The 22,633-nt window shown below is 40.3% G+C and overlaps 1 protein-coding gene across 1 annotated transcript in view; it reads left to right on the top strand.

Annotated features, from left to right (window-relative positions):
• The first annotated feature begins 8,675 nt into the window (after nt 1-8,675).
• Ggh (gamma-glutamyl hydrolase) overlaps nt 8,676-22,633 on the top strand; it is a 33,708-nt gene continuing 19,750 nt past the window's right edge. Inside the window, exons 1-4 of the mRNA XM_090338873.1 lie at nt 8,676-9,196; nt 13,728-13,842; nt 19,087-19,137; nt 22,309-22,393. Of these exons, the coding sequence (XP_090194999.1) occupies nt 9,088-9,196; nt 13,728-13,842; nt 19,087-19,137; nt 22,309-22,393 (360 nt within the window). The 5' untranslated portion in view covers nt 8,676-9,087. The remainder of the gene's footprint in view (nt 9,197-13,727; nt 13,843-19,086; nt 19,138-22,308; nt 22,394-22,633) is intronic.

Here is a 22,633-nt window from a genome sequence, read left to right as displayed (position 1 = left end):
CAATATTCTCACCTATCTCTCTCAACCTACACCTTCCCTAGCTTTTCTTAATTTTGTAGCATATACATTGAATCATTGACTGCATTTTCCACCTACCTTTCTGCTTTTTCATTTATCTACCCTCTCCCCTGAACTCTACCTCACCCCTTTCAAGTATCAGTTTCCTGGTGTTTATTTTGTTGAACTTGAACTTTGCCTAAGGAATTACACTACTTGTACACTACTTGGTTTTTCTTTTCTTTCTTTCTTTCTTTTTTAATTTACATTTTGCTTAGTTTCAACTTCTTCAGTAGGCATGCTTTTACTTTGTGAATTAGTTTATGGCCCTATTTATGTAAATAAATGAAGACATGGATTCACAGCATTGCACAATAGAAACAAAAAGCTAATTGCCACGCACCTAAATTAAAACTGTAGATAAAACAAATCCAGGTCACACAAATAAATAAACAACTCAGCCAACTGGTAAGATGCTGTTGTGCAAAAGGTACCCTATACACCTATACACTGACTTTTGTCATGCTTGGATAGTCTAGACTCACCTGGCCTGTGGACCATATACTTCTTTGGTACAAGACAGGACAGACCCGTATGCCTCTAGGACATCTGTCTTTACTGAGACCTTTGTAAGGCCAATGAATGTTACAGATATCCAAATGGCCCTTAGCAGGAAAGCCACACCTCACCCCCCATAGGAACCAACAGTTACAAATGTGGAACTAGAATTGAGGATAATAAGAGGAAGACTGGCGGCAGTATCTTCTCCAAACTTCCTTATTAGTAAGAACATATCCTCTCCCTCTCCCAATCTACATACTTTTGTACTTCGTGCTGCTATCCAAGTGAATCACATTCATCAGCTATGTATCTATTTCTATGTCACTCTAAATGATTTAAGTACATTAGTAAATAGAAAAATTAGTCAGATGCTACCTAGAAGTCGTATGTATGTATTTATGTATGTATGTATGTATGTATGTATGTATGTATGTATGTATGTATGTATATCCAAAATAGCCAAAGTAGAGAACATTGGAAAGATGACTCAAAGAACCCCACTGCAGTGCTTGGTGTTTCAATCTTTTAACTGAGCACTCAGTCCAAGAAGATGTGCTATTTTGAAGCTGCCTTTAAGTATAAATAAATGTCAAAGTAGTAAAAAAGAACAGGGAAAGAAGGCTTATTTAAGAAAACAAATAGCCAGAGCAAAGACTTAGGCATGACTAAAAAGTAGAGCACATTCAAAAAAATTACAAATGGCAGTATATTTTTTGAAGAGAGGAAATGGGTAAGGAGAGTGGTTCCTTTGCCTAGAAAGATCTATATGAAACATCATGGGAGGACTTGAATTCCAGGTAAGAGGACTAAAAGTTATAGATTGCTTATTTTGTGCCAGGTATTACATTAGATTGGCCTCATATTTATTTGATCTTAAAAACTACAAGGATGTGGTATTTGTGTCCATTTTTTACATTCTGTGTCCCAAATCACAGTGATTCAAATACAAAGTGACAGAACCCTGAGACATCATGATGTACCCACTGGACTGACTCCACAGTCTGGGGCATCAATAGCCCCACAGTTTTTTTTTTTTAAACAAAAAAACCCCCTCTGACCCCAACCCATTTCTTTTGTTTTGTTTCTTAAATTTTATTTTATTCTTGGGGTGATATACAGAGGGGTTACAGTTATATTCATCAGGTACTGGGTACATTACTTCTTGAACATTGTTAACCTTTCCTGTGTTTTTATCCTACTTTCCCTCCCTCCCACTTTCCCAACTCATGGTTTTTCCCTTCCTTTCCCATTTTCAAATACACAAATAAACATATATACAATATACCAGGTACCAAAGTCAGATACAGCAACAATATGGGATAAAACTTAAACCCCAATCCATTTCTAACCATCTCCCACTCAGGCTGCTTCCATAGCTCAGGCTTTCCATCGATCTTCACATTACCCCTTCCATGATGCCATAATTGTCTTCCTACACGATTTCTTCCCTTGACATTCAAGGCAGATGTTACTTGGGCTCAAGACCCTTCACACCCAGGTCCAACCAGTTTTTCCATCCTTCCACCGCAGGACTCCTGACTCCACCTATACTCCAGGCATATTTATCTCCTCACCAGTTGGCAGACTCACCTTTTTCACACAAGAGAGACAAGGGTGGGGAATGTCTACTTTATGCTTTGGGCCTTTGTTTTTATTGCTTCCACTTTTCAGTGAGTGAGCGAATGAGTGTGTGTGTGTGTGTGTGTGTGTGTGTCTTTGCCAGTCCTGAGGCTTGAACTCAGGATGAGCGTTCTCAAGGCTGGCATTCTACCCTTGAGCCACAGCACCACTTCCAGTTTTTTCTGTGTATGTGGTACAGAGGAATCAAACCCAGAACACTTCGTATGCTAGGCAACCATTCTACCACTAAGTCATACTCTTCAGTGTGTTTTATTCTGATTATCTTCATTCTTGCTTCCCTGTCATCTCTGTAAAGCCTTCCAGTAAGAATTTTTTGTTTCCTTCTGGATATTTCCTGATTTTGTAGCTGCCAGCTATCTTTGTCCCATCTAATGTCTGTGCTTAATGGCCCTGTCTTTTTCATTGTTATATTATCAGTATCTAACCTATGGCCAGCCCAGGGCCAACAGAAAACAGACCAGGGCTGTTTTGTCACAGAGCTGTGTAGTATCCATCAGAGGGAAGCAACTTGGCTTGTGTGGCACAATGAAGTCTTGCTCTCTGCTACATAGGGTATCACTCACTGTGAAGTTGGCTGTCCTCAAAGCCTCCTTACAAAGCCCTTAAGTGTGCCCCTTCCCTCTTTACAACTGCAACTTCTTATCTATTGGGCTTTATTATCTATTGGGCGTTGTTCCTGAGCTCTTCAGCTCAAGGCTACCACCCTACCCCTTCATCTACAGCGCTACTTCTGGTTTTCTAGTGGTTAATTGGAGATAAGCGCCTCAAGGACTTTAGTACCTGGGCTGGCTTTGAACCACAATTCTCAGATCTCAGCCTCCTGAGTAGGTAGAATTATAGGTGTGAGCTACTGAGCCCAGCTAATTTTACTTTTTTAGATCCCTCTCCCTCTCTCTCTCTCTCTCTCTCTCTCTCTCTCTCTCTCTCTCCCTCTTTTTCTGTGTGTGTGTGTGTGTGTGTGTGTCTGTCTGTCTGTCTGTCTGTCATTTGTTGTCTCTCTCTCAGTGTTGGGAATCAAGAGCCATGTCTTGGCAAGGTAAGCAAATATTTACCACTGAGCTTAGGCCCTACTAATCCCTTAGGAAAACTTTTTTTTTTTTTGGTTGGAGTGAGGTTTGAAGTGAAGACTTGCACTTGCCAGGCAGGTGTTGCACTAACTCCTGCAGTCATGCTTCTAGACCTTTGGCTGACTGGTTGTGATGGAGATAGGGCCTTCCATGCTGCAGGGCTATGATCCATCTACTTTAGTCTTCCTGTTGTAGCTTAAAGGCCTCTACCACTGTGCCCAGATCCTGGTTAAGAAGATGTCTTGTGGAATTTTCTTCTGGGGCTGACTCAAACCACACAAACAGGACTGTATTACAGATGTTAGTCTCTACCACCAGGCCCACTTTTTTTTTTGCCAGTCCTGGGCTTGAGCTCAGGGCCAGAGCACTGTTGTTGGACTTTTCTCAAGGGAAGAGGTCTACCACTTGAGCCACAGCACCATTTCCAGCTTTTTTTTTTTTTTTCTATTTTTTCTATGTATGTGGTACTGAGGAATTGAACCTGGGTCTTCATGTATGCTAGGCAAGCACTCTACCTCTAGGCCAAACTCCTGGCCCCTGAAGGGCTCTTTTTTTTTTTTTTTTTTTTTGCCAGTCCTGGGCTTGAGCTCAGGGCCTGAGCACTGTCCTTGGACTTTCTCAAGGCTAGAGCTCTACCACTTGAGCCTCAGCACCACTTCTGGCTTTTTTCTATGTATGTGGTACTGAGGAATCGAACCCGGGTCTTCATGCATGCTAGGCAAGCACTTTAACCACTAGGCCAAACTCCCGGCCCCCCCTGAAGGGCTCTTTTGGTGGTGGGTATGCTCTGGTAACTGCATCTCCCGAAAGGCACAGGTTACATCAAAACATTATTCTAATTCTCCTTTCACTGCTAGACCTGAAGATAACCCTCCAAAGGAATCACTAGCACTTACTGGTAGACAGAGGAATTTAAATGGGCTTTGAAAGTAGTTGTGTTACATATATAGCCAAACTCTGCTCTGGTCCTATGTAAAGCATTGGCTTAAGAAAATGAATTGTTGTGAATAATATGTTTAGTTGGAGTATATTAAATGCTTTAGGTAACAGATCTACATGTTGAAGGGAATTGAGAACTATCCTTTTTAAAGTGGGGCAATTAGATTCGAGTCCCTGATATATGTGATTAAACCATGAGGGTTAAAAACCTGTTATTGTACTGTAACATTTCAGGTTCTTCTTAAATGGATTCAAGAGCAAAATGTCATTCTAGAAGTGAACCAGTCATATTTAAATACTGATACAGTGGGAAGGATAATATGTTACAAAGTGATTGTGACCTTCACAACACCCTGGCTAGGCATATTAGACTTTGCTATGGACCTTGGAGCCTCTGTATCCCTATTCATCAGGTTCATATTCTGAAACACAGCTCCCTTCTAGAATGTACCTGATGCTTCAAGTCCTACTTTGTCTTTGCTACTATGTATTTCCAGCACTATTTCTGTGATCTGCTTTTATGGTTTGTTGTTGTTACTTTTAGTCCTTGATTCCTTTGTTTTCCCCACTGATGTTATTGAAATTCACATTTGATTATTTGTCTTGGGTTTGAGAATTCATTTGTGAAGATACTTTGTCATATACTTGAAGGATTTTTTCCCCTGATTTGATCAGCTACTATCTTATTCCTTCTTGTTTTTGTCCATTCCTGTTTTTAGGTTTTGAATTTCTAGTTCCAGATTTTATTCATCTTGCCACCCCCTCCCCACCCTGTGTGTGTGTGTGTGTGTGTGTGTGTGTGTGTGTGTGTGACTTGAACTCAGGGCCTGGATGTTGTCCATGAGCTGCTGTCTTTGCTTAAGGCTGGCACTTTATCACTTGAGTCACAGCTCCACTTCCAGCTTTTTGGCAGTTAATTGGAGAATAAGCCAGGCTGCCTGTGAACCTCAGTCCTTAGATCTCAGCTTCCTGAGTAGGTAAAACTATAGGCAGGCATGAGCAACCTGTGCCTGAATTTTTTTTTTTAATGAAGATTTTTAACTACATGAAAGGTCACAATTTACCATTTAGGTTTTCTTTTTTTTGCCTATTTATTTATTTTATTTTCTTTTTTGTGCTGACAATGAGGCTTGAACTCTGGGCCTGGGAGCTGTACTTGAACTCTTTTGTTAGTGCACTATCACCCGAGTCACAGCTCCACTTCCAGCTTTTTGTGGTTAACTGAAGAGTCTCATGAATTTTCCTGCCTGAACTGGTTTTGAACTGTGATAATCAGATCTCAGTTTCCTGAGTAGCTAGAAATACAATTATGAGCCATCAGCAACGGGCTGTTTGCAATTGTTTTCTAAAGAAATTTATTTTTATAATCCTATTGTTTTCTTATCAGTATAGCCTTTTATTTATTTATTTATTTTTTTACATTTTAAAATATTTTTTATTGAAATTAATAAAAGGGTTACATGATATTTGCCAGATAGAAGGTGCATTAATTCACATATATTGATACCCTTTCACATGTCTTGGGTGGTGGCCATGGAGGGTAGCTGTTATACTTTTTAAATGGATACTTGACTTCCCTCTTTTTGTTTTTTTTCCCTATGTCATGGAAATTCTTTTTTTCTTTTTTATTGTAATTAATAGAAGAGTTACATTATATTCACCATATAGAAGGTGCATTACTTCACAAACATTGCTACCTCTTCTCATATTTTTGTCCCCATTTCCCTCCCACATCCCCTCCCCCATGCCCTCCGCTCATCTTGTTTTCAACCCTTCCCTATCCTATTTCAAATAAACATATATACAATATATCAGATAACAAGATACTGTAACAATTGTCATGGGAATTCTTATCTGAAACCTTGAACTGAGGTCTCCCTCATTTTGGCATTGAAATGTTTCTTTGGGGCTTCAATTTTTGTCTTTGCTTTTTGTGTATCATTCAAACCTCTTTCTACAAAGATTCTCAGAGTTCTTACTCCCCTCACTTCCAAACAGGAAGTCTCCAAACAGGAAGTGATGCATGACTGGACATGGAACTTATATTTATTTTCTGCTAATTTTATGTTTGTAGTTGCTTAATCTCCTAGAATTGCTGAAGGTGCCTCTCCTGTGTAGGTTTATTCACATTCGTTATATATTTCATGGTTTTCTGGAGAAGATATATAGCGAAAGTCTGGTTCAGGCAGATGAAATGCTCCTCTATGAATTTTTATCTCTCTGCTACCTCACTTTAGGAGAATTATGTCTGTTAATAAGTACCCCAATTCATTTATTTTCATGTTCTCACAGCATTGGTTCAGTTGGTTTTATGTGTCTATAAACAAAACATCTGAAGCTGGATACTTTCTAATAAAAAGAAGCTTATTTAGCTCACAGTTCTGGAAATTGAAGAACAAGGTGCTCACATCTACACAGCTCTGGTGAGGGCTTCAAGGCAAATGCCATCCACAGTAGAGAGGGTGAGTATGGAAATAGGAGAGTGACTCTTATCTCCAGTGAGCCAGTAAACAGACAGAGGGGGAGGTGTGGCTAAAGTGGCAGAGCACTAGCCTTAAGAGGCTCAGAGAGAGCCTACAGGCACTGAGTTCAAGGCCCAGCCAGGAGAGGCACACATATATACACTTATCATCTTAAAATCATGTACTGATCATATTCATTATATATACATTTATTGTCTTACTACATCCTTGGTTATATCAAATGTTTGTTAATGGATATAATAATGTATAACAATGTTTGATGATTTAGTTTCCTCTGATGACTAGTAAAATATGGTTTACTTTTTCTGTTTTCTGTTATTGATTTTAAATTTGTATATATATACACACGTGCACATGTGTGTGTGCTGATCTTGAGGTTTCAAGGCTAGCGGTCTACCATTTGATAAACATCTCCACTCCTGGCTTTTGGTGCATAATTAGAGATAAGAATCTCACAGACTTTCTTGCCCGGGCTGGCTTCCAATTGTGACCCTCAGATCTCCATCTCTGGAGTAGCTACAATTACTAGTAGGCTTGAACTATTGTTTCTATTTTTAAATTTCTATGTATATTCTACAAGTAAATACTTTAAAACTCTATATTTTAAGTTTTATAAATGCCTGCCTGCTTTCCCTTCTCCCTCCAACCCTCCCCTCTTCCTTCCTTCCTTCTTTCCTTTTTGTGTATATGCCAGTACTGGGGCTTGAACTCAGGGCCTGGGCATTGTACCTGAGTTTCTTTTGCTCAAGCTAGCACTCTACCACTTGGACCACAGCATCACTTCTGGCTCTTTCTGTTTATGTGGTATTGAGGAATCTTAGGGATCTGTGCATGCTGGGCAAGTACTCTACCACTAAGTCACATTCCTAGCCCTTTAATTAGCTTATCGTATAGAAATGATCACATTTAATTTTTCCCCATTAACATTTTTTTTTTTACCAGTCCTGAGTTTAAACTCAGGGCCTGAGCACTGACCTTGGACTTTCTCAAGGCTAGTCCTCTACCACTAGAACCACTTTCAGCTTTTTTCTATGTATGTGCGACTGAGGAATCAAACCCGGGTATTTGTGCATCCTAGGCAAGCACTCTACCACTAGGCCAAACTCCCATCCCTAACATTTGGGTTTTTAATGCTTCATGAACTCTTACAACTGTCAAAGTTATGAGCATACACCGCCTATATTTTCTTGCCAAGGTATATTTTGCTTTTCATACTTACACCTAGCTTAATACCTGTAATAATGATCTTCTCCTTTGTGGTTAATCCAACACCACAAACTCATATTGACATACAAATTTACAAAAGCTCCTTGTATATTCAATATGCCAGGTTGGCATTTTCACAGCACATTTCACCACATCCTTGGGGGAATAATCGCTCGCCACACCTTTCCTTGTTGTAGCAAGCTTTTCTTGTTCAAGCTACTTATTGTATTCATTCTCCAGGAAATATGCCAAGACATGGCTCCTGTTCTCACCAACAAGTCACATTGTCTTTTTTTTTTTTCCTCCCAGACCTAATTCTTGTAAAAAGGATAATGTCTTTTCATCCTCAAAACTCGACCCTGAGTAGGTCTGCAAATACAATTTAATCTTGGCCTTTACAGGTGACCATTTCCATGGGGCACAAGGTATGTATACATATACATCTGAATATATCTGGGAATCATGTTATCTCTCTCCCTCTTCCTCTCCCTTCTCTCTCTCTCTCTCCACAATACTCTTGAATGCATAGGAACCAAAATTGTGGTTTGCAAGCGAGGTTCCATGGACAGGGATGGCGGGCGTGGGTTGGGGACTGGCCTGCAGGGCCGGGGTTCGGGGGTCCTCCGCCTCCTCTCTGGTCCCACGCCGCCCCCTCCTCCCCCGCCCCCGCCCCCGAAGGTCGCATTCCATGACACAGGAGCCAGGCCTTTCACCCCGCAGAGTTCTCCAGAGACTTCTAGAATGTCCCCGGCCTCCACGGCTGCTTGGTTACCACACTGGCCCTCGAGGCCCGGGCTGGCGGCCTCCGCTTGGCACCGGTGACTTGGGGCCACGTCGGCCGGATAGTGGAAAGGGAAGACTCCCGGGGACGCGGAGCCCACCTGGTGCCCGTCCCAGGCGTCCGTCGAGTCCCCGTAGAGGTCGGGCAGAAGCTCGGAAATCCCGCGAGGGGGCGCGCGCCGGGCCCGGGCGAAGCCATGGGGCGGGCACGCCGTGCGCGCTCCCGGAGCCGCACGCCCCCGCCCCGCGGCCGCCGCCCCCGCGCAGCAGGACTACATTTCCCATAGCCCCGCGCGGCTGCGAGCGCGTTCCCGCGAGCCAGAGGCTCCAAGGTTCCCCGAGTCCCTGGCCGCCGTGGCCCCCGCCCGCCCCGACACAGTGCCTTTGAAACGCGGCGGGAGGCGGCTGGTGCGATGGCGAGCCTGGGCCGGCTGCTGTGCGTGGCGGTGCTCTTCTGCTGGGCGGCCAGCCTCGGGCGGGCCAGACCCCACCACAAGCACACGGTCAAGAAGCCCATCATTGGTGAGAAGACCGAGGGGCGCCCCGGGGCAGGGTGGGCGGCTGCTGCCTCGCCGCCGCCCGCGGGTCCTGCCGTGGGAGCCGGGGCCAGGGGTTCGAGACGCGCCTCCGCCGCCGGTGCAGCGCCCGCCCGATGCCTTCGGATGGCACCGAAACGGACCAGGCGCCGTCGAAGGGTTTTTATTATTATTATTATTATTATTATTATTATTATTATTATTATTATTTTTCTTGGAACTCAAAGTTGCGGGGAGAGGCGAAGAATCCTGCAAATCCAGCAATCAGTCCATCAGTCAGTCAGTCTGTTGGTCTTTCCTTCCCCTCCCTTCCTCCTTCCTTTCTCTTTCTCTTTCTCTCCTTCCTTCCTTCCTTCCTTCCTTCCTTCCTTCCTTCCTTCCTTCCTTCCTTCCTTCCTTCCTCTTTTTCTCTTTCTCCTTCCTTCCAACTTTCTCTTTCTTTCTGCTCCTCTTTTTCCCTCCCTTCCTCCGTTCCTTTTTTTTTTGTACATAGGTATTTTTGATTCAAAGAAAAGCAAATCTGTTTTTTCTCTTTCTAAACATAGCTAGCACTTCTTGCTATTTTGCATCTAGAAATTCTGTATGTGCATTATACTTAGGAAAAGCTTCCTGGTGAGGGCATATTTCACCATACAGAAAAATATAATGGATTGATTGCATCATGGGACAGGGATGGCCAATGTGAACTTAATGTCATTTTTTTTTTTGTTTCATAACCGTGGGTTAAATTTAGGGTCTGTGCATTATCTTCTAGCTTTTTCACCCAAGGCTGGTGCGCTACCACTTAAGCCACACCTCTACTTCTGGCTTTCTGGTGGTTAATTGGAAATAAGAGTCTCATGGATTTTCTTGACCAGGCTGACTTTGAGGTACAGTCCTCAGATCTTACCCTCCTAAGTAGCTAGGATTACAGGTGTGAGCCACTGGCACTTGGTTTCTATATAATCTTCAAGTAACATATGTAATTTTTTTTCCAGTCCTTGTATGTGTTCAAGAGAGGAAAATCAACTTGCATTTTCAATGAAACAGACTTTTGAGACAGGTTTAGCAAAAACTCTGTAGGAGATACTAGTCTGAAATTAAAATTTGCCAAAAGAAATTTTTGGGTGGACAAGTAACATAGCTTTTATTCCACTTTGTGTAGGCTCTTTGCCATTCCTATTTTTTTCCCCCAAGAAGCTGAGCACTATATTTGCAACTAAATAAACTAGAGGTTCATTCCATATATTTGCTCCATTAATTGGGTAGTAATATTTGGAGTCTGAAAAGCCTATTCCCACAGCTGTTTACAATGATGGCTAGGAGGGAGAAAAAAGGGAAAGAAGACAGGAGAGTCATTTCCCTTTCTCACCATCTGGAGTAGTCCTGGATGGAAGACACAGAAAGGAAGTATACCTTTGGTCACTCAGATGGACTGAGACAAAATTGTTGACTGAGCACCAAGTATGAGCAAAGGCTAACTCTAGAAACTGCAAAGAACTCTTGAGACAAGCCACAGAGGTTATAGCAGCCCTCAAAAGGGTTACCCCTTTTGAGTCACATGTTTAAGGAATAGAGTTAGAGATGGCACAAGTGAGTATTTGAGGAGTAGGCAAGAGAGGAGGAAGGATGCTTGTGTGTCAATTTTTTTTTTTGGTCAGTATTAGAGCTTAAACTCAGTCTGACAGCTGTTTCTAGGCTTTTTCTCTTAAAGTTGGTGCTCTACCATCTGAGCCACAGCCCCACTTTAGGCATTTTGGTGGTTAATTAGAGATAAGAGTCTCATAGACTTTTCTGCCTGGGCTGACTTTGAACCATCATCCTCAGATCTCAGCCTCTTGGGTTACAAGTTATGAGCTACTGGCACTTGACTTGTTCATCTCTGTTTCTGGCCTCCTGCATTCTCCTACTGCCCTGTGCTGCCACTACCTTCTTTTTCCTTCTTATTCTCCTTCTTCCTCTTCCTCTTTTTCCTCTCCCTCCTCCTTCCTTTTCCTCCTCCACCCCCACAGTGCTCCTTCATTTTCTTTTCCCTTGGCCAAGCTTTATTTTCCTTAGTGAAGATGGTCGTACCTATCAGACATGTGAAGCTGGAAATCCAGGCATAATTGACACTGATGACAGGCTGCTATTGTCTGGTGACCATGGCAAATGATCCAGATAAAATACTAAGTGCTATAGGCACAGCAGTTCACTCATCTATCTATCTGTCTGTCTGTCTGTCTGTCTATCTATCTATCTATCTATCTATCTATCTATCTATTCATTTTCTTTTTCTTTCTCTTTTTCCACCTTTTCTTTTTCTCTTCTTTTTCTTGTCTCATTTATTCCCCTATCCCCTCTCTCCTGCTCTCTTTTTTTGTTGTTGCTAGGAATGGAATCCCTAGCTTTTCCTATGCTTAGTAAGTGTGGAAGTGTTCTAATGTATGTTGGATGTCAGTGTACTGTGCTGGACTTGGATTTCAGTATTAAGAGAAGGCCTAGAGAGATGGTTGGGATAGAACACAGATAGAACACATGACATCTTACAGCTTATTAAAGTTTAGGAACCCCTGAGTGCGTAAGCAAGGTAGTGACTAGTTACTTTGTATCTCTATCTTATTTCCTGTTACTCTCCCTCCATTCTACAACTCTATTCAGATGGACTCTTTGCAGTGTGCCAGGCTGACTCAACCTTTACACTTGCTGTTCTTGTTCTGGATTGTTCTCTTCCCAGATGTATACATATAGTGAACTCTTTTCACCTCTCCAAAGTCCTGGTTCCATTGTCATATTCTGCCTTTTCCAGGATGACCTGCCTGCTCACCTATTTAAGAAACTTTATAAAGAGGATATCTCATATCCTGTTGTTATTGAAAAGATGATGTTCAGAGCGGGTATAGCTAGGTCAGTCACATAAACAGTACATTTCTTTTTGAGCAGTGTCACCCCTTCCCTTGCTCTCTCCCAGTTTGTCCCTCTGTCGGTCTCTCATCATTCATTTTCAAGATAATGTCTGGTAAGTATCACCCTTTATTCTTTCCCATGTCCCACTCTTATACTCCCCCCAAACAGATAAACTTACAAACAAGACAAAAGATAAAAAACAAACAGCAACAAAGGAAAAAAACCTCTCATTTCCATTTCTTGGAGTTCACTTGGATAAATATTACTTTATTCAAAGTAATGGATACATAATAGGTATATATATATATATATATATATATATATATGATCATATGTACCAATTGAGCCTTTGTGATCCTCTCCTAAGAACATCCATCCTCCTTTGGTTTTCCTTTCTGAATGTCTAGAGAGAGACCTGTATAATTTATCATGCCCTGGTCTATAAGTAAACATACTAGATCATAAAAGACAAAAAAAATCCAGAATACCTCCTTGGTTTACTTTTTGTCCTTAGCACTATCAGACATCACACTGTATCTATAGATACACTATCTGTATTTATATCTATAGCCATCTATATACAGTCTTTGTACATTTTTTTTATCTTATTAATTATCCTCCCTCTTTTCTCTCCTATACACTAGAATTAAAATTCTAAGGGCACAGAATTTTGTATTCTTCATTTCGTGTTTCTGTAGAGTCTAATTCAGAGCCTGGTATGTAGTATTACTCAACACTATTTAAGGAATGAGGAATATAATGTTAACATCTTTGTTTGTGGAAAACTCATTGGAGGTGGAGGGTTCTTCTTTCTTTCTTTCTTTCTTTCTTTCTTTCTATTACTATCATTAAGTAGTTGTGCAAAGAGGTTTAGATTTAACATATATCTTGATCAGCATCACTCCTCTCATCATTCACTCCAATCTCTTCCAACCTTATTCATTCTCTCAATTTTCCTAGTTCCATTTTCACATATGTCCACTGAATATTATGAGTGCATTCTCCCACTCCTCATCTCTTGGTTCAGTCATCCTGCATTCTCTTCACTTAACTCCCTCTGAACACCCCATGGTCCAGCTTCCTGGTATTCATTTTGTTGTACTGTAGGTTAGTTGTTTAAAGGAGTTGCACCATTGCAATTCTCCTCTGTACATTCCACACTGTAGTTGGTAAGTTTGTGAATATGACTATTCAGTCTAATCTATATGTTTGTAGATTAGATTAACTTTCACATATGAGAACCATATGTTCCTTGTCTGTCTGAAATCTGTTACTGGGCCAGGATGGCCAAGGTTGGTTGCGTGGATTACAATGGTAATGGAGAAGAAGAATGGCGGGTATCTCCGCTCTTGTGCTTTGGTGGCAAGGAAACAGTTGTATCTGTATTCCAGGTCTAAGTGTGCATGAAGTACACTAGTGTCATTGTAATCTATCTAGGGTATAGTCTCCCTGAGGTGGTATGAAGTGGAAATTGGCTGAAGCTTGGCTCACCATCTAGCATTTCCCAAATTCTGTGGATAGACTTGCCGAAGATACATCCTATTTAATTCAGTGAATTGAAAGACTAGAGATAGATGCCTTCATGGTGATGTGTTTCTGAGCAAGAAGTAAAGGAGTTTGCATGAAAATAAGACTTTTTTTTTCCAATTTAGGAATTGTGATGCAAAAATGCCATAGTAAAGAAATGAAAAACCTTGGGAAATACTACATTGCTGCATCCTATGTGAAGTACATAGAGTCTGCTGGTGGAAGGGTTGTTCCAGTAAGGTATGGTTCTTTATTAGATACAGTGTATAAAAAATTGGTCTTTTATCTCAAATGAATGCATCTCTCATGATTATCTCACTTCAGTGTGGTTAGTTTACCACAAACCTAATGACTCAAGACTCCCAGTAAGCTGTTTAATGTCTGAAGCAGTATATCTCAGAAGCCATCAGAAATGATATACAAAGTATCATTGAGAATGAAATGATAGCTTCCCTTACACCAGAAAAAAATGGCCCTCACAGATGCCATGAAAGTAATGAAGTAGCAGCGTCTTGAATGAAACCACCCTTTTCCATGTTAGAAAGTTAAGGGGACACCTAGGTAAGGAAGGAGATGTTTTAGAAGATGACTATTAAAGTTTGTCTTCAGATGGATGCTGGTAGCTCATACGTGGTGAGAGCATGCAGTCCCGAGTGCAGGTCCTTGTACAGGCTCACACACAGATGCAAACACTATATTTTACTTTAAAAGTTTAAACATGATTAATGTATGGGTATTGATTTATGTTCAAATGGCCCTGTAATAATAATGATTTATTCCCTATTTTCATTTGGAAAGTGCTAACAAACAAAAATCTTTTAAGTCTTTATACTATATTGCCGCTAAAGTATGTGACTTAAAATTTCCTGTAACTATCATCTGGTCCATTCTAAATGATTTTTCCAAAAACCTACTTCATGAATAAGTATTTTTTCTTTTCTTTCTTTTCTTTTTTTTTTTTTTTGCAAGTCCTGGGCTTGGACTCAGGGCCTCAAGGTTAGAGCTCTACCACTTGAGCCTCAGAACCATTTCTGGCTTTTTTTTCTATGTATGTGGTACCAAGGAATGGAACCTGGGTCTTTGTGCATGCTAGGCAAGCATTCTACCACTAGGCTAACCTCCCGGCCCTCTTTTTTTTGTCAGTCCTGGGACTTGAACACTGGACTGGACACTTTCCCTGAGCTTCTTTTCCTCAAAGCTAGCACTCTACCACTTGAGCCACGTGCCACTTCCAGGTTTTTCTGTGTATGTAGTACTGAGGAATTGACCACTAGACCACATTCCTGACCCTAAATATACTACTTATAATTTGTAACAAAAAATTGGATTGTCTAAGTATAACATTAATAGTAATCAAAATGGTAATATGGCAGCTTAGAGAATTGTGCCAATGGAAATAAGTAAGTTGAAGGGATGGGTGAGGCTGGGAGAGATGGGGAGAAGGATGGGAGGGGTGACATTGTTTAAGATATATTGTGTTAGGAAAATTGAAGGGAGAGGTTGAATGGGGGGAATGATGAAAGGGTGATATTGATAGTGATGCATTACACTTATAAACTGATTTTGAATTTGTTGATTGATAACCCGTTTGCACAACTGCTTACACATAATAAAATATAATTACAATACATTATACTCAGACAAGTTGAATTGGCCCCTTTGTACAACTACTTAAGAATAATGTAAAAATTGGCAAGCAATGTCTTATTTTATTTTTTTACATTTTGATTCACTGTGTCTCAGATGAATATCTATTTAACTATTTTTATTGTTATTGTAAAGGTGATGTATGAGGGGTTACAGTTACATAAGTCAGGAAAGGATACATTTATTTTTGGACAATGTCACCCCTTCCTTTGCTGTCTCCCAGGTTTTCCTTCTGGTTCCAACATTTACTTTTAATATTAGTCTTTATTCTCTGGGTAGCAAATGGGATTTTTGAAATGAAATATTATTTGGAATCTAGATAGGCCCAGGGAGAGGCCCCCTGAGTTTCTTCAGTACAGTGTGTCAAGTTTTTTTAAGGTGGAAGTTTTATAATATAGACCACATGTGATGTAAGAGGTTACTGCTAATCATGTGGGTGAGACCTTGTCTGGGAGACAAAAGTTGGTGTCCCACCTCTGCAGGTGTTTCTAGTACTGGGTGTAGTGTGAAGGTGGAGCGTGGGGCTTAGAGACCTAGCTGTGAAGTTGGTAGGTCCAAGATTTAAAAAGAAACCAGTAGGGTGTGATGACTAATAAGATCAGAGACACAGGAAATAAGAAATAGATGAGTAAGATGAAAGCTTTGAAACTGGAAGTGGGACTGTCAGCATAGAAGTTAATCTCCAGCTTGAGTTTACAAAGTTCACAGTAAGGAATGTAATATATACATATATATTATATATATAATATATACACACACACACACGTATACACACAACACACAACACACACACACACACACACACACACACACACACACACACACACACACACACACACATGTACTGGAATCCTGTGATTCCATAGAAACAATACCTGGAGCTGGATTCCCAGACACCTTTAGGAAGGATTACCTGAGATAGAATGGGCCTGGTACCATCCTCCCACATCTGTGAGGTTTCTGCCTGTGGGCCACCTGCAGGACACGACCTTCTGAAATTCAGAAGGGAGAAAACAGATGGGAGACACAGGCACATTTCAGCCAGAAGCAGTTCAGTGAAGCAGTTTGTGTTTGGTCCCCTTCAATCTTATTTCTGCCTGTGTTTCTTGGTGCCGGGTTCCGCTGTGTCCCACTGTGGGGCTTGTGGAGAATAGTTTTAGCCCACCTGAAAGGTCACCCAGCAGCCCAGTGGCTGGCAGCATCTGCTTTAAGAGTGAGTGTAGTCATTGTGTATTTAATATCTTTAAGGAAATGATGACAAATCAGAAGACTTCAAAAAAGGCTGAATTACCTGAGTGTGACTTTTTGTGGAGGGAAGGTGCTCTCCACTTTTTTGTGGTTACACCTTTCTGATGGGTGCCTGCTTATGAGGCCGTCAAGGCTGTGGGCCACCTACCCTCATGACTGGACTCAGCCATTTTCTTTTGGTGAAGGAGATAGTGAAGTATGGTCGAGAGGGTCTCTTGTATCCAGAAATGTCTGAAAATATACAGATTGTTTCTGTGTTCAAAAGTAGAATTTGGCATATTTTTTTTTTTTACTAGTAGGCTTCTGAAACAGAGGAGTCAATGACCCATGGAACACACAGGGCCTAAGGGAAATGCAGGCGCTATTTATTTAGAATTGATGAAATGTCCAAAGTTTGCCTATGCCAGGTTCACTCTGGAGCCCTTCCATTATAGCTGAGAGATCTGTAGACCTGTATTCCCTAGCTCCTGGTGGTGGTTGTTGTCTACCCTGACTATTATTGGTACAGTCTGAAAAGACTGGATGGGCAGAATATTGAGAACCTGTGTACTCAAATCTCCCCTTCCTATCACTTTCCAAGATAGGGTCTCCTCCAGTTTAACCCACATTTAAGACAGTGGAGAGCAACATTTCCCTGTCACCCATGGCTTTTGGCCATCTGACCAAAGGAAATTTCTTTTAAACTTCTGAACAACACACCTAGACTTAGCTAGACTTAGACAAAGTTAGCAGAGCACAGGCAACTGTTTAGACTTAGCAGAGAGCCTACAGGACTATCTAGCAGAGCACAGGCAACTCTTGGCACCTGGGGTGTTTGCTTGATAATGAGAGAGGTATTGTGACTCCTGCTCAAACTGTTCCCTGGATTAGAAATGGACGACTGTTGATATAAGATGGTAAATCCATATTTGTGGAGAATGGAGGGGGTATGTGACATGTTATTCCCACATAGATTCAGAAAAGACTGCCAAACACAGGAAAGCAAGGATTTCATATACTTTTTTTATTGACCTTTTAGAAAAAAAACATTTTATGATTAAGATGAAGACATCTTAAGATTAAAGGCTGTCAACAATTGTCATAGATAATCCCTATTAAGTTTTCTCTGGGAATTGATAACAGGGTTATTGTTCAGAAGTTCTTTTTTTTCCTTTTAAATATGATTGTAAAAGTCATGTACATAAGAGTTATAGTCAGGCAATGAGCACATTTACTTTTCACCCACTCCCTCAGTTTTTCACCTCCCATCTCCTCCCTCCCCCAACTTGTGTAGTTTATTTCCAACATCGTGTCTAGTGGGTTTCACTGCTGAATTGGTTCACCCTTCGTTCTGCTGTTTCTGCACTTCCGTGTTTGATCCAAAGAAGTGCAGAGTAGCTAGACTAGTCTATGGAGATGTGTCTGTTAGATGCCATTAGATTTGAGCTGGTGTGGAAGCAGAAAAGCAGCAGTTCTCAGACCTTCACAGCTAATGGGCAGAATAAAATAGAGACGTAGCTGCTACAACTGCTGCTGCTTCTTTGTTTTTTATTCCCATACCTTCCTGTTGTTAAATGGACATGATAATAAAAAGTAGGTTGTTTAGTCATTACATATACTCCAACGAGAGCTTAGAATTCTTTTATAGTTCTTTGCAAACAGAAAATTGCTCTTGTCTAATTCTCATGAGCGCTTTTTTTTTCTCTCTCTCTTTCTTTCTTTCTTTCTTTCTTTCTTTCTTTCTTTCTTTCTTTCTTTCTTTCTTTCTTTCTTTCTTTCTTTCTTTCTCTTGCCAGTCCTGGGCTAGGGCTCAGGGCCTGAGCACTGTCCCTGGATTTTCTCAAGGCTAGGGCTCTACCATTTGAGCCACAGCACCACTTCTGGCTTTTTGCTATGTATGTGGTACCAAGGAATGAAACCCAGGTCTTCGTGCATGCTAGGCAAGCACTCTACCACTAGGCCAAACTCCCGGACCCTCTCATGAGCTTTTAATGTCTACATCTTAGCATACCCTTTTCCAATATCAGATTTCTTTAGTTCAGTTCTCAGATCTTTCATGTTTCGCATATTAGTACATTCTGTACACAATTGAATTTCACTAAACCCCAGAATGACTTGTCTGCCTAGCAAAGCAGGGATGTAGTAATGTAGCTTTCATGGAGTCTGAAAAAGAATGCCTTTAGGAAGATATATATATATATATTTTTAAGGTCCTCTGGTCATCTATTTTTATTTTTTTCTTTTATATTTTTTATTGTAATTAATAAAAGGGTTACATGATATTTGCCAGATAGAAGGTGCATTAATTCACATACATTGATACCCTTTCACATGTCTTGGTACCCATTACCCGCCCCCCCACTCCACTCCCCGTCTTGGTTTTCATATATATATCTATATATATATTGTTGTCAAGTGTTTTAGAATTATTTTCTTATCTGTGGATGTAGAGTATTTGTACAACATTCACAAAGCTCAGGGTTCAATTGCCAGTACTGCAAAAAATAGTTTTTGAGTTTTAAAATTAATATGTTAACTTCATTTGGAAGTTTTTTTCCCACTTACATTTCAGAAATGAATGTTTAGTAACTTTTGTTTGTAAATTTTCAGAACTGATCTTACGTATGTAGAGTATTCACATCTATTCAGATCTATCAATGGGTAAGTAGGCTTACTGCAATATATGGTCAATTGGTTTGACTACAAATGGTGTCCACATATCTGTCAGTTTTCTTTAAATACGTATTATATGTTTCTATATAGTGACTAGAGTTGTTATATCACTATCGCAAATATTAGTTTTCTGAGTTTTTTTTTAATAGGAAATGTTTTCTTGGGAGAGGTAAAAGTGCTGTGAGGGGCCAGGTGCTGGTGGCTTATGCCTGTAACCCTAGCAACTCAGGAGGCTGAGCTTTGAGGATTGAGATTCACAGCCAGGCCGGGCACTAAAGTTCACGAGAATCTTATCTCCAATTAACCACCAGAAAACTGGAAGTGATGTTGCAGCTCAGTGAGGTAGAGGATTAGTCTTGAGCTGAAGAGCTCAGGGACTAAAAAAGAATGTGCTGTGAGGAGTAGGAGACAGGTTGAGAAATACATAATTATTACATAGTAGACACAGGCAATTATTTTTACAAGTGTAGCATTGTCTTTGTTCTTTTTTTTTTTGCTGGTCCTGGGCTTGAGTTCTGGGCCTGAGCACTGTCCTTGGACTTTCTCAAGGCTAGAGCTCTACCACTTGAGCCTCAGCACCACTTCTGGCTTTTTTCTATGTATGTGGTACCGAGGAATCGAACCCGGGTCTTCATGCATGCTAGGCATGTACTTTAACCACTAGGCCAAACTCCCGGCCTCTATCTTTGTTCTTTTACTGCTGTGTTAAATAGTATTGAAGCCACTTTGAATGGTAAGTAATAGTGCCTCCTTAGGGAACTTTAAGTCTTATATTTGAAGACAGAGTGGTTATCTTTCAGAGATAATTTCAACAGAACTTGGACATTGTTGTTTTTTCCTCCAGTCCTCAGGCTTGCACTCAGGACCTGAGCACTGTCCTTAGGCTCTCTCAAGGCTAGACCTCTGCCACATGAATCACAGTACCCTTTCTGGCTTTTTCTCTGTATGTGGTACTGAGGAATTGAACTGGGGCCTTTGTGCATGCTATACAAGTACTCTACCACTAGGCAAAACTCCTGGCCCATTTTTTTTTTTTTTAAATCTCTACTTTCACCACAAAATAGGATTGGTTTACTTACAAAGAAAGACTTTTAATCATGTGAAAAAAATGTTCTATGTAACTCTTCCTTTAGGGAAATACAGTTACTTATAGCAATTAAGCATTGTAACTGTCAGGATGGCAGAGTTCAAAATGTTCTAATATTCTGTGGCGAGACAATGAGGAAAATATGAGTAGTCTCATATCCTACTAGTGGGAATATAATAATAATAATTATAGAGTCTCTCAGGGGGCAGTTTTATAATACATGTTTCAGTTAGAAACACATATCTTTCACTGTTTAAAAAGAAATTTACTCAATATCTAACATATAACTGTAACCCCTCTGTACATCAGCTTTACAATAAAATTTTTGCCTTGGGAAATTTACTTAATGAACATATTACTTTATGTAAAGATTTAGGCCTATACACACACACTGTATTGTTGATAGGAAAAATCAAGTTGAAAGTTACCGAATAGTCTATCAGAACTAGTTAAATGAAATAGACTAAGTGAAATTAATAGAGTAGGATGCAGGAGTTATCTGTCCATCATTCAGTTTGGATTAGTAAATATTTAATGTAAAAATCAGGTCAATTTAGTAAAACATTTACAGTTTTACTAACACATGGGTAGAGTACTTTGGAATGGACAAATGACAAATATAGGTAATTCCAGGCCAGACTATACTAAAAGGGCACTAAAAACATGCTTTTGAGTCATTTCATTCCTTCCAGCCCTCTCCCATTTGCGTTCCTGTTTGGAATGGAATTTGAAATGGTTGTTGAGTAAAAGGGAATAGGTATTTTTGGTAGCCTTTTGTCCAGTTGTGCTGTGGGAAGCAGCTTTGGTTCTTATGCTGACCTTTAAAATGGTAGGGTTTTCAGTATGATTTTGTGGCAGAGTGCCACAAGTCTTCTAAGACTTCTTCATCTTCCTTACAGTGGAGGTGCTGTTCTTTGTATCAGGCGAGTCTCCTGCCTGAATCACAGAAGCACACACACAGTAGAGTTGGTGAAGGGAAATAGTTTCTGAAGTGATCTTTCATGTATCTCTAATTTTTATTTATGTATTTTTAGAATTTTAATATGTTTAAACAGAAGTTGGAATAAATATATTAAAGGCCAGAAAGGCCAGAAGTCTTTTGAATATCCTTAGTTACTTTAAGACTGAATAAAGATTTTTTTACATGTAGCTTAAAAGCTAGCTATTTTTTTTTAAAAAAAATTTCATGTTTTGGATAGAGTAAAAGAAAAGTAAATGTTTGTGATTGTTTTTTCCCTAGAATGGTCTCCCGACCCCCCCTCCCCCGCAAGGTTGTCTATTATTGTGCTTCTTTCTGGAAAGATTTCAGGGTGATAACAAACACATTTTTCTGTGTGTGTGTGTGTGTGTGTGTGTGTGTGTGTGTGTGTGCGCGCGTGCATGTTCAAGGCTAGTGTTCTACCACTTAGCCAGTCCTTGATTTCCAGCTTTTTGCTGGTAAACTGGAGGTAAGAGTCTCTCAAAAGATTGTCTGCTCGGGCTGTCTATGAACCAGGATCCTCAGGTTTTAGTATTTTGGTTAGCTAAGGCTACAGCATGAGCCACCAGCATCTGGAAGTCAATTTTCATAGATAATTAGAATCTAAATAAAATTCCATGATTACCTCCTCATTGCTAAAACTATTTTGAGTTAAGACCTGAGTCATGGCTCAACTAATAGAGCACCAACCAGCCAAGCATTCTGAATGTAAGGCTCTTGAGTTCAAACCCTGGTTACTGGAAACTGAAAGATATGGGTTAAAATTCATGGCAATTTTGCCTCTACTCGATTTCTAGTTCTAGATAGTCTCCTGCCCTCCTCCATTTATTTATATTTAATTTATCCATTATATCATTAAGTAAACTTATTTATTGAAAAAATGTTTAAAAGAAGAGACACTAAAGTGTTGCTAAATATTGCAGTTTGTAAATGGCTGACTGAAACATGTATTTTAAATGTTTAATTATATACATGCATATATATCTGTGCTTTAATTTTCTGATTTTTTTAAAGGAACAATGTGCTTTACAGTGAAAAGATTATATTTTGTTTATGTTCACGGGGGAAATGCATCTCATTGCTGTTGTTTCAGACTCCTTTTACCTGGAGGAAGTGTTAGCCTTGTACACTCAGAATATGCCCACGTGGCCAAAATTTTTTACAAGATGGCTATAGAGGTAAATGTCTGTGATTGTGCATCGCTGTAGATGGGTTTTGTGGGTGTCTGGGAGGATGATTCTGCTTTTAGGCATGTGGCAATACTCTTTTAACAGTAACCCAGCCTGCCCCTCTCATCTTTTAGGCACCATTCTCCAGCAGCACACAGCTTCCACCGTATTTGTATGCTTCATCTAATTCAGGGTTTCTATGTGTGAACTACAGCCTGGCATGGCTTACTAATTCTAGTATTTCTCTCT

This window comes from Megascapheus bottae, chromosome 9, assembly GCF_031878675.1.
Source record: "Megascapheus bottae isolate mThoBot1 chromosome 9, mThoBot2.hap1, whole genome shotgun sequence".
Taxonomy (NCBI): Eukaryota; Metazoa; Chordata; class Mammalia; order Rodentia; family Geomyidae; genus Megascapheus; species Megascapheus bottae.
Note: the sequence above shows the minus strand (reverse complement) of the source record. Positions and strands in the feature narration are given on the sequence as shown.